The 12,092-nt window shown below is 54.7% G+C and overlaps 1 protein-coding gene across 2 annotated transcripts in view; it reads left to right on the forward strand.

The window, feature by feature from the left end:
• The window catches only part of ADGRD1 (adhesion G protein-coupled receptor D1), a 184,456-nt gene that overhangs the window by 49,869 nt on the left and 122,495 nt on the right, over positions 1–12,092 (forward strand). For both annotated transcript variants that reach the window (XM_004054164.4, XM_004054165.4), the window contains 2 exons: positions 352–427; positions 8,874–9,015. In XM_004054164.4, coding sequence (XP_004054212.2) covers positions 352–427; positions 8,874–9,015 — 218 coding nt within the window. The remainder of the gene's footprint in view (positions 1–351; positions 428–8,873; positions 9,016–12,092) is intronic.

Raw genomic sequence — 12,092 nt, forward strand, 5'->3', positions numbered from 1 at the left:
TCCCTGCAGGGGCTCTGAGACTGTAGGATTCCCTGGGTGAGCCTAGCTCTCCCTGCAGGGACTCTGAGACTGTAGGATGCCCTGGGTGAGCCTGGCCCTCCCTGGGGGGTTTCAGCCTCCACATGTCTGGAGCTGGCTCAGGGGATGGAGCAGGGATCCACCGTCACGCTGCTGAGTTGCCGCAGAGTCTTTGTCCTTGCAAATTCTGCCCGAGTGTCCTTCACTTCCTTCTCCCCAGAGGGTTCTTGGGAGTGAGGGGCGGCACCATGCATGGCGGGGCGTGAGGCTTTGTGTTTTTCCTGCCTGTGGCCTGGAGCGCTGACAGCGCCTGCCTCTCTGCTCTCTCTGCAGCCTGGAGCACCATCGTGGGTCTGCTGTACCACAGCATGCACTACTACCTGAACAACATCTGGCCCGCCCACACCAAGTGAGTCTCGGGGGTGCTCAGCTCAGGGGCGTGGGTGTGCGTGGGTTTGCTGGGTGGTTGGCCACAGGGATGCCCGCCCCACACGCACAACACTGTTTGAGAACTCTGGACATGAGTACTGGGCGCTTCACTGCTCGGGCAAGGAAATCTGCAGCGTTTTGAAGGCCACTTGGGAACTGCAAGCCCGGGGCCAGGCTGGTGGAGTGGAGGTCAGGAGCACGGGCTAGAAGACCCTACCCATCCGCCTGGACAGAACTGTGTGACCTTGGGCAAGGGACTTAACTTCTCTGAGCCTCAGTTTCCACTGCTGTGTAATGGAAGACAACAGACCTGTCTGTGTCAGTCATGGGCAAACACACAGATGGGCAAAGCCATTTCACATCAGCTTAAGTGGAAGGCCAGGAAACTGAGGGCTCAGGGGACTGAAAAGGGAGGAGCAAGTGGGCCTCAGTCATGGCTGGACCCAGGGACCCCGAGGATGCCGTCTAGACCTGCTATGTCTGCCCCGTGCCTCTGCTGTCCTCCAGACAGGCCCCTCTATAGGAGCAGAGCTGGTTCCTGCAACATCACCTCATGTGGGTTTGGGTCCTGAGAACCCAGAAGGAGAGCAAGGAGGGTGGGGACCGTGACAGGGGCGGGGAGGGTGGGGAGGACGAGGGAAATGAGGAGGGAGGGGAGGGTGTGCCTCTTTCCTGAGGAATGTAGTCCTAATTTTGTGATCTGGAGGAAACACCATCTTCTGCGTCAGATTTCTTGGGGAAAGCCTGCATGCTTACCAATTTCCTCCTAATGAAAGAAAGTGGGGGGCCCGCCACTCTTTATGTGTGATTTCCAAAATTCTTCAGGAAAATGGTCAAAGAAAAATGCAACCTATTTTCCTCAAAAAGATGCCATCTCAGTTATTTGGGGAGATCTTTCCAAGATAGTGAATGAAAAGTTGACCCTTCCTTGGCCCCTCCTGCTGAAGTTTCCACCACGAAACTGGCCTTGCTGTGAAATGTATGAGACGTGCATTTGTGAGGTGTCGCTGTGTCTTGTGCGGCCACAGTGAGAACCTGCGTGGGAAAGCGGCATCCGTGCCACGGCCCACAACTTCACAAAGGCGGGAGGATTGCTTCCAGACGTAGGGTGCAGACATTTCAGGGGCAATTCACTGTGACCACCAGAATCTGACTCCAGCCAGGTGTCAGCCAGCTCTTTCATGAAGGGCCAACTTGTAAATCGCCTTGGCTTTCCAGAACTCTGCCCTCGCAGGGTGAAGGCAGCCAGAGACACTACGTGGGGAAACGGGGGAGTGGCTGCCTTCCAATACAGCTTTATTTACAAAACCAGGCGGCCAGCCCAAGAGCTGCAGTTTGCAGATCTTTGCCAGACCCTCCATTAGATCAGCGCTGGCAGGGATGGGCAGAGGAGAGGCTGGCGGGGCCTGTTCTGGGGAGCCCGCTCTGGGGAGCCCGCTCTGGGGAGCCCACAGCCTTGCAGATGGAAGACAGTCTGTCTCGCCTGTGCCCAGGGCCTCAGCCTTCACTCTCCCTCTGCTGTCCTCACGGACCCAGGTGTCTGCAGACAGGACACTGGAGCCCCAGGATTCAGGCCACTGTGTCCCAGAACAATGCAGCTAACTCTGACTTCCCCCTGCAAACTGAGGGCCTGGAAATTGGACAGGCAAGTCATCCCTGGTTCGTCAGCATTGACACCAGCCCCACAACGAGTTCCACGAGCAGCACATTTACGTGCTGAAGCCAAAGCAGAATTGCCGTGCAGCGATGGAACGTGTTTTTCATTTGCAGTGAAGCTGGATTTTCAGCTCAGGTGAAGTTCTCTTCAGCACTTAGTGCAAATTCACCTGTCATTCAAATTCACCTGGAAAAAAATCATGCCAACAGCTCATCCAGTAAAGTCTCTGTACTTGTTACATTGTACCTGTGTACCTTGTACCTGTAGCAGAAGAGGTAGACGGAAGTGGAGGGGACAAAGAGTTTGGTTCACAGGTGCCCTCCTTATCTGTGTGACCCTGGGCAAGTGACTTGAGCCTGGAGGCCTGTGTTCTCCTCTTAAAACAGGAGTAATAATAGCACTGGTTTCTGAGGGTTGCCAGGAGGACTGAATGAGTTACTGGTGTAAGTAGGGCTTGGTTTTCTTAAAAATGACATACAAGTGCCTGCTTTTGTGATTTTGTAAGCTGATTGGGCATTTGCGCCATTTTGCCTTTGAGGTAATTATCAAATCCTGGGCACGATGAGAAGCAGGTTAGTGCAGCTGCCGTGCGGGCAGCGCGTGTATGTGCGCACATATGCCAGGTTCCGGCCAGCCTGCAGGGGACTTCCCTCCGTCTTTGTCTTTGTATTGTGCGCTGTCATCCTCATACATCCGCAGTGTGTTGTGAGGATGAAAGGATGCTTTGGTGCCGTAGTGTCCTTTAATTTCTTCTCCAGGGATGAGGGTGAGGGTCTGTCAGTACGTGAGTCTCAGCGCACAAAGGGTGGGGCCTGGGCCGGAAGGAACTTTTGTCTCCACAGCCAGCCCCAGGCAGACCATTCCAGGGCTCCTGTGATGACGGAGGGGATGATATCTGACCACCCACAGCCCGATGGGGGCTTAGCTGCTTCCTGCCGGGCTGCTTGTACCCCTAGGATCCTTTGAGTCTCACTCGCTGCCTGGCCCCGCAATGATGGAGACTGTTCAGCTTTTACGGGTGCTCGTGCTAGGCTCAGCCAGCACTGGGACGGCCGGTTCCTCCAGGTGGACGGGGCTGAGACTGGCCTGCTCCCACTCCTCCTGTGAAGATGGAAGCCACAGCCCACAGAGGGAAGGGCCTCTCCCCAGGCTGTGAGGGACTCATGGGTGCTCAAGAAAGATGAGTGGGGAGGTGGACCCGGCTCAGCATGTGTCCTTAGTCACTATAGAGTGACACGGAGCACCGATGGAACCAGTAGGTCACGGTTCTGCAGCCCTCAGTGCAGTAACTGACCCAGGCAGAAGCTATCAGTGGATGTGCACACCAGCGGGAGCAGGGTTGCGGGGCGGGGGACCTCACCGACCTGCAGAGTCCTAGCTGTACCAGGTCGGAGGGTGCCTGGTGATGGGGATGTCTGCCGCACGCCTGCAGCCAGGTGGCCACACTCAACATTATCAACGTGGGACACGTTGTGGGCCCGTGTCTCTTGCTGTCACGTCATGGCACGTCCATACCTCCTGTGGCATACTCCTGTCAGATGCATGGCCTCACGCCCCTCACGAGGAAGCAGTCAGACACACCTGAACTAAGCGATGTTGTGTGCTGCTGTGGTTTGGATTGCAAGGGGGAAGTTGGGCAGTTCCGGATTGGGGGAGACTAGAGAGGTTCGTGCCTGAGCTAATGCACGTTCCTGGGTTGAGAGAAGTGGAGTTCTGGAGGACGTGAGTGACGGTGGGGGGTGTGTGCAGTTGACTCTGGGCTGTGCATTAGAGCATCTTGTGGGGTCCTCGTTAAATTTCTGAGTGTGATCATTGTTTGATGGTTATGTAGGAGGCAGTCTCCGTTTTTAGGAGACACATGGTAGAGATGGAGTATGCTGTGACGCCTGCAACACACCGCTAGTGCTTCAGCAGAAAGGAAACGTGCATGTATGCGTGTATTTGTGTGTTGTGTGTGTGCACACAGGTGCATGTGCATGTATGTGCTTGTGTGGTGTATGTGCGTTGTGTGTGCACATATGTGCATGTGTGTTTTGTGTGTGCTGTGGGCATGCAAATGCGCGTGTGTGCATTTGTGTGTTGTATGTGCATACATGTGCGTGTGTGTGTACATGTGTGGTATGTGTGTATACCTGCATGTATGTGTGTGGTATGTGTGTGTCAAGTGTGAGCGTGACCATTGCCAGATAAAGTGAACATGGCAAATGATAAGAGCTGAGAGTAGGTGAAGCCTATGCGTTGTACTGTTTTCTGGCAAATTTCCTGCGGGTTTGACTATTTAACAGTGCAAAGCTGCGGGGGTTCCTGGCATGGGCAGGAATTGTGGCTGCTGCTGTCCTTTCTGAAAGGCCCTGGCTGCAGTACTGCTCGAAACAGAGAACAACGTCACCTGGGCAGCATCGGCGCTGAGGAAGTCGCCTGTTACCCTGGATGCTGTCTCCTTCTGCTGTTTGCGTCAGTCAGGGGCTCAGTCTCCTTCAAGAATTCACCATCACCCAAGATCACACTCAGAGATGCCGCCATGTGCCGCCTTGTTGGCAAGATTTGGAGTTTCCTTCACACTGTGTTCCCAGGGTGGCGTTGAATTCTCGCGCTGAGGGAGGGTGACAAGCAGCGTGTGACGGATGGGTGAGGGGATTCCTTGAGCACACAGGCAGGTGTCAGCAGGAGCCAGTTATCAAGGAGTTCCTTTACCAGGGAATATTTTCATTTGCGATGTTTGTTCACTCCCCAGTGCGACATGGTAACTGTGGGGACTTGATAATTCTCCAAATAACCTAATAACAGCCCTTTTTCTTACTCCACTTGGTCTGACTTCTTTGGATTGAGTTCCTGAGCCGGTCTCCTGCACATGCTGGGAAGTCTCTGTGTCTCCTCGTAGATTTCAGCACTCCTCTGAAGCCTCATGTAACTTTAAGTCCCCTCTTTGTGTAACGGAAGGCGGAGCAGCAGCGTGGCTTTGGCTCAGATGTGCTGCATGGGGTGAAGGACGCAGAGCCTGACCATCGGTGGGGCTCCGTGGGGCCAGGTAGTAACTTGGGGCACATTGAAGGAAGGAGGATTTGCAAAGGTGCAATCGGGAGTGGAGAGCTCTGGGGGACAGCACAGTCACGGGCCAGGAACAAGAATGGGGGCACGCTGCTTTCCCCAGGGCCAGCCAGGCAGGGGAGCGCACCATGCCCGGGCAGAGATGGAGGGGCCCCCGGGGCAGCGACTGTGCCCTGGTAGGCTGAGGGAAGAGAATCCTGGCCCCACTATCTGCTCCGACGCCCTCTGACCTTCTGGGGCTTTCCTTTTGCTGAGCACATGAAGGCAGAGAGCCCAGAGCCTGGCTGATGGGCACAGGACGGGGCGGGTGGAGACAGGGTATAAGGGGCAGAGGAAGAGCCAGCACAGCCTCTGCCCCACCCTGCCCCACCTCACCCCTGCCCCACTCTGCCCCACCTCACCCCTTTCCCACCCTGCCCCACCTCACCCCTTCCCCACCCTGCCCCACCTCACCGCTGCCCCACCCTTCCCCACCTCACCCCTTCACCACCCTGCCCCACCTCACCCCTTCCCCACCCTTCCCCACCTCACCCCTTCCCCACCCTGCCCCACCTCACCCCTGCCCCACCCTGCCCCACCTCACCCCTGCCCCACCCTTCCCCACCTCACCCCTTCCCCACCCTGCCCCACCTCACCCCTGCCCCACCCTTCCCCACCTCGCCTCTGTCCCCACTTTTACCGGAGGAAAATGCTCCTAAGGAGGCGTCTGGCCCCATTCTCATCTTGACTTGGCCGACATCTGGCATCGCACTGATTACCAAACTGGGCCTGGTGGAGGCCACGTGTTCCCGGAGCGGAATCCAGGAAACCCCTCCAGATTTGCTCTCATATCATTTGTGTTCATAGAAGTTCTCACTTAATGTTTTCCTTATGTTTTTCCTAAGAAATGGATCTAAGTCATTGCCGCTTGCCTGTGAGTGGATTCATCCACTCGCTCACTCACGCACGTGTGTGCTGAGCACCCACTGTGTCAGGCGTGGTTCTGGGAGCTGGGGAGAGCAGTGAACCAAACGGGAAAGCATCCGGGCCCCAGGGGAATTTCTGTTCTGGGAGCTGGGGAGAGCAGTGAACCAAACGGGAAAGCATCCGGGCCCCAGGGGAATTTCTGTTCTGGGAGGGAGATGATGACCACCGGTTGCACCATCAGGAAATGCCCACGGAGGGAAAGTCAAGGGGCAAATCATGCTGCGTGTTTAGGGCCTGAAGCTCACAGCTGCGACTTTCTGTTCTGGCTAATGGCACAGCCCTAAGTGTTGCTAGAAACGTGGTTTTTCCAACGCGTTTGGTGGAATTGCACACGTGTTGAGTTCACGGAGCTCTGCAGAAAAGGCCACGAGCATCGGGGCACTGGGCACAGAGAGTGAGAACCAGGCTCCTGGCTGAAGCGAACACACCACACGTCTTAGGGCCTTGGAGTCACGTGCGGGGCGGGGACAAGGTTCTGCTGAGTGAGTCAGGCTGGGCGCCACGGGGCTCTGCCTTGGTCCCCCCCCCACTTTCTGCGGCCTCGAGCCCACCCTTACTTTCTGCGGTGGGGACTGAGCCCACGCATGCCCAGTGGTAAATATTCTCAGACGGTGAATGTGGTTCTTCCGGGGAAACATCTGAGATACTACCCGGGTCTGCGGCTCTGCAGAGTGGAATGTTTATGTACGTTCTGTACGTACAGCTTGTATCTCTGTGGGACTAAAACTTTCTGGGCAAGTTTATTAGAAAAAAATGTCTAAAAAGCCTCTTCAGAGGGGCCATAATGAAAAAAATGGTTGAGACACGTGGACCTAGGGTGATGCTTTCTTTTCATTTTTTTTTTTTTTAAGTTTGTGTTTTACTCCATGTGTGTCATCTGGACTTTGGGCTTGGATCAATAACATGGTAACATAGAGGAATTGCCGGGTCGAGGAGTCGCGTCTGTTGTTACTCACAGGCCTGAGAATCGATGACCCTGGTTTGCTCCAGACCCTGTGAACTGGTGATGATCTGCAGGAAGTCGCTTCTGCGGGAACGGACAGGGTGTTCATTCTCTATGGCGCCATCTTTGTAAACACTTTGTATTTACAATTCCAGGAATAATTCTGCGTGCTTCTTGGAGGCCTGCTCTTTCTCAGGGATGTGTGTAAGGAGACAGTGCAGAGGCCGGGGGTGAGGTGGGACATGCTCCTGCTCCATGAGTCCCACTGCCCATCCCAGGCAGGGTCACTGAACATGGTGTTTGAATCTAGTTAGAAGGAAAAACAAGTTGAGGGAGGAAAAATATGGTGCCCCCCAGCTCCCAGGGCCCTGTGGGATGTCCCAAAGGTGGTTCAGTGGGTGTGGAAACAGGGACCTGCAGGTTCCTCAGTCAGTCAGCGCTTTGGATGGTGGACGGGGGAGGCACACAGGACCCGGGTGAGGCCCACACAGAAGCAGACGGCTGGGTGACCGCGGGGGGCCCGGTGACAGCACGTCTCAGGCATCTTTGTGTAGTCACCCCAAATTCAAATTCATGGAACAGATACTTGGTGACCTGCTGTGTGCCAGGCAGGGCTGGGATTAAATCAGGCAAATGGGCTGAGGGCACAAAATTAAAGGAGCTGGTCATCCTTGGGGTCGTGCCCAGTGTGAGCACCTTCTTCAATCTTGCCCTTCAGGTACCTGGCTTCCCTCACCCTCCTCCTGGCCCTGAATATCTTTTCAAGCTCATAACCCCACGAGACAGCCACTGTAGACATCAGTTAGGCTTCTTTAGATTGGGCTGCAAGGGGCGGAAAACCCATCTTTAACAGTTTTAGGCCAAGGGGGAATTTATTGGATCACGTAAGCCGAGAGCTCTGCAGAGGGCTGGCTTCAGGAGCAGCTCGATCCAGCATCCCATTGATGTCGCTGGGCTCTGTCTCTCAGCAATTCCCTTCTCAGTCAGTCTCCCTCCTCATGAATGCAAGCAGCTCCCAGGGCCTCGTGCCTCAGGGCATGAGGAGAAGTCTGGCAGGGAGAATGAGGGTCTTTGAGCCCTCATTCTCCCCCCACCTCGCCTTGTGGCATCTCCTCGGATTTGACTGGATTGGGTGTCATTCCTAAATGGTCCCCATGGCCTGAGGGCTGCAGTGCACTGACTGATCCAGACCTAGATACCAGGGCTTCCTCCTGAGCCAAGATAGAGTCAACTCCAGGCTGTGTGGGCTGTGAGCGGGGAAGGGGATGGCCACCTAGAGGGGAATGCAGGTGCTTTGATCAGGAAAACGGTGAATGAATACTGGGTGGGCCAAACAGCAGATGGCCACTGCACCATCCTATAATCAGGGAAATTGACATTCAGACAGGGTGAGTTACCTGCCCAAGGTCACACAGCTGATTAAGTGGAACTGGTGAGATTCATGCCCTGTTATTTTGAGCATTTCTGCTCGTCCATGCTTCCTGGGCCATCTTACTTTTGTTATAAACTCTTTGAGGTCAAGGGCTCTGTCTCACCTCTTGGTCCTGGCATCAGACCTTAACAAGAGCAGGTATTGAAGATAAGAATTCAAGGGACAGAGTTAAAACACAGAGTAGTTGAACTCACCTGCAGGTACCAGCTTCACATCTTGAAGGAGAGCAGCTGGAGCTGAATGAAAGAAATCAAAGCTTCATCCAAAGAAGATTTCCGTCTCAATAGTTTTGGGTGGAACGCTGGCTCCCAGCCCAGGTTCTAGCTGTGTGCTGCTCCCCTGCGTTTCCCATTTTGTAATGATTTCCGTCTCTTCCCAAGGATCGCGGAGGCCATGCATCACCAGGACTGCCGGCTGTTTGCCACCAGCCACCTGATTTCCCTGGAGGTGTCCCCACCGCCCACCCTGTCTCAGAACCTGTCGGGCTCTCCGCTCATTACGGTCCACCTCAAGCACAGATTGGTGAGTGGCGGTGCCTTCACCCTTGTCGCCGCCTTTGATCTGGTTTCACACTGAGGAATGTTGGGTTGTCTGTGTGCTTGCATAAAGAATCTCCAACAGCCTTGGTGCCGGCCCGAACTGGAATCTTCCTCTCCCTGGAGCTCCTTCTCTTGGGCCTTTGTTTCTGAGCTGCAGTGGGAGGCCCCTCGCATAGTGCCTGGGCTGGCCGTGCGGTGTCGATGTTGGGGAAGAGGCGTCGAGGTGGCTCTCCTAGACGTGTGTGGAGCGATCACAGATCTTCCTCATTTATAACAAGTGTCCTTACTGGAGGAGGGGGGTACCTTGGCCATCGCAGTTACCATGTGTGTTATTAGCCATCAGCAAGATGCAGCACTGTGCTCTGTTAGAGAGAAACGTGCTTCAGAGCTCAGGAAAAACCATTTTTACGCTTCAGGCATTGCGTGATAAGCTGTTGGTCCTGATGCTTCGTAACCGTTCTCCTCTCCACATGTCGTTTGTTTTTGCCAGTGAGTAGGACTGACAGAGACATTGGGGATACCGCTGCACTGCCGTTCTTTAGTAAAAGGCAAAAGATGTATACAATCTGAGGAGAAACCAGAGTATAATGCTGCCGTTCTTTAAAAAAACGCGTGCACTGTTCCCCACGCCAGGTTCATGTCAGGAGGTATGGTGTTTGATGTGACACTCAAAGAGTGAGATTTTTCAAAGCGTTTATTCAAGAACTCACTGTGTTATTGGTCAGAATTAACACTAAAGGCATTTCCTGGCAGGATTTTCTATTTCATTCTGTTTCGCTCTGCTCTATGGCCAAGGCCGACTCTGTGTGCATACCTGGGTGGGTGCTTCTGTTCTTTCCAGGGTGACTGTGTTTCTGCCCCACCTGGGAGGGGCCCACACACTTGTGCTGCTGGGTGAGCTGAGGCAGTCAAGAGATGGTACTGGAGACGGAGATGGGACTGGAGTGGAAGATGGAGATGGAGAGGGGACTGGAGATGGAGGTGCAGATGGAGATGGGAATGGAGATGCAGAGGGGACTGGAATTGGAGATTGAGATGGAGATGGGAATGGAGATGGAGATGGAGAGGGGACTGGATATAGAGATGGAGATGGAGAGGGGACTGGAGATGATGGAGATAGAGATGGAAATGGAGATGGAGAGGGGACTGGAGTTGGAGATGGAGATGGAGATGGGAATGGAGATGGAGATGGAGAGGGGACTGAAGTTGGAGATGGAGATGGAGTTGGAGATGGAGATGGGAATGGAGATGGAGAGGGGATTGGAGATGAGACTGGTCACCTCAGCCTCCTTGCCCTTCCCCTCTGCATGTGACCAGCCGTGAGCCTGTTTTCAGTGTGTCCCTGCCTTGCTTCCTCCGCCCCTCCCGGTGTCCCTTTCCTTCCCAGTGACTTCTCACCTGGACCAGCAGCCTCCTCGTGTTCTGTCTGCTCCATTCTCCCCACAGTTTACAGATTTATTATCAAACACACAGATCAGGTGGTGCTACTTACCTATTCAAAGACCTTCTGGGACTCAAGATTCCCTGCAGGAGAATTTACACTCTGGGCCTGTCGGCAGATCTCTAGCAGACCCTTCCCGTCTGGCTTTCCATCTGCACCTCTGGCTCTCCTTCCAAGCCCAGCAGACAGCTGCTGTCATTGCTGGTGTCGTTCCCTGTGCCTGGTCGGCCTCTCTCACACATCTGCTGTCTGAGTTCACCCATCTCAGGAGGAGCCTTCTCTCCTCCAAGCCCTCTGCGGCCTGCACAGAAGGGAACCTCCCTCCACGCGGTCTTTGCACTGTATTAGCACAGAGTCTCAGCTCTGTATGCTATAATCATTTATGCTAATCAGTAATCCCTTAAATGGCCTGCAGCTTCTCAGAGGCTGCCAGATCCAGCATGGAGCCCACTGCCCTTCCCCACCTGCCCGCAGTGAGCCTTGGCACTGAGTGGAGGCTCAGGAGACGCTTGCTGAGTGAGTGCTGTGCTGGAGTCAGTGCCCTGTCTTGCAGTTGTGCAGTTGACATTTGTGTCTTCTCTTTGTATGGAGAGAATCCTGGTCCCCTGCACAGGCTGTCCCCTCTGCCGTGACGTCAGTGAGGGTGCGCTCCACGGGCTCAGCCGATGTTTGGAAATGTGGCTGTGACATGCAGCAGAGACACTTGGAGCTTCTGGGCTTGAGGGTAGGGCAGTGCTGCCCTGAGGCGGGTCAAGCCTGTAGTCAAGAGTCTGTAGCTGGGTGCAGTGGCTCAGCCTGTAATCCCAGCACTTCGGGAGGCCAAGGTGGGCAGATCACCTGAGGTCAGGAGTTTGAGACCAGCGTGACCAACATGGTGAATTCCCGTCTTTACTAAAAATACAAAAATCAGCCAGGCATGGTGGCCCGAGCCTGTAATCCCAGCTACTTGGGAGACTGAGGCAGGAGAATCACTTGAACCCGGGAGGCAGAGGTTGCAGTGAGCAGAGATCGGGCCAGTGCGTTCCAGCCTGGGCGATAGAGTGAGACTCTGTCCCAAAAAAAAAAAAAAAAAAAAAGTCTGTAAAGGCAGGAGGCTTGTTCTGAAGGACTCTGGAACCTCTGTGTGCTCTGAGGTTGAAGTTGTCCTTGTGAGTGAGGTGGGCACTGTGAAGCACAGCCGACCACAGGGCCTGAGGGACTTTGAAGAGCAGGAGTCAGGGATCATCCCAGAAGGTGAGGCGGGGGCAAGTGGAGAGGGGAGGGCACGGGCAGAGAGGGGAGGCAGGAGATGAGAGCACAGCTTGAGTGCCAGGGCTGCAGGAGAGCCACACAGCCAGTGAGGTTACACAGCACACATGCACACGCATACACAGACATGCACATGCACACAGTCCACACACACCCAGTCCACACACACCCAGTCCACATACACTCAGTCCACACACTCAGTCCACACACACTCAGTGCACACAGTCCACACACACCCAGTCCACATACACTCAGTCCACACACACCCAGTCCACACCCAGTCCATACCCAGTTCACACACACCCAGTCCACATACACCCAGCACAGACACACACACCCAGTGCGCACACACTCACTCCACACAGTCCACA

The sequence above is a fragment of the Gorilla gorilla genome, chromosome 10, assembly GCF_029281585.2.
Source record: "Gorilla gorilla gorilla isolate KB3781 chromosome 10, NHGRI_mGorGor1-v2.1_pri, whole genome shotgun sequence".
NCBI classification, from domain to species: domain Eukaryota; kingdom Metazoa; phylum Chordata; class Mammalia; order Primates; family Hominidae; genus Gorilla; species Gorilla gorilla.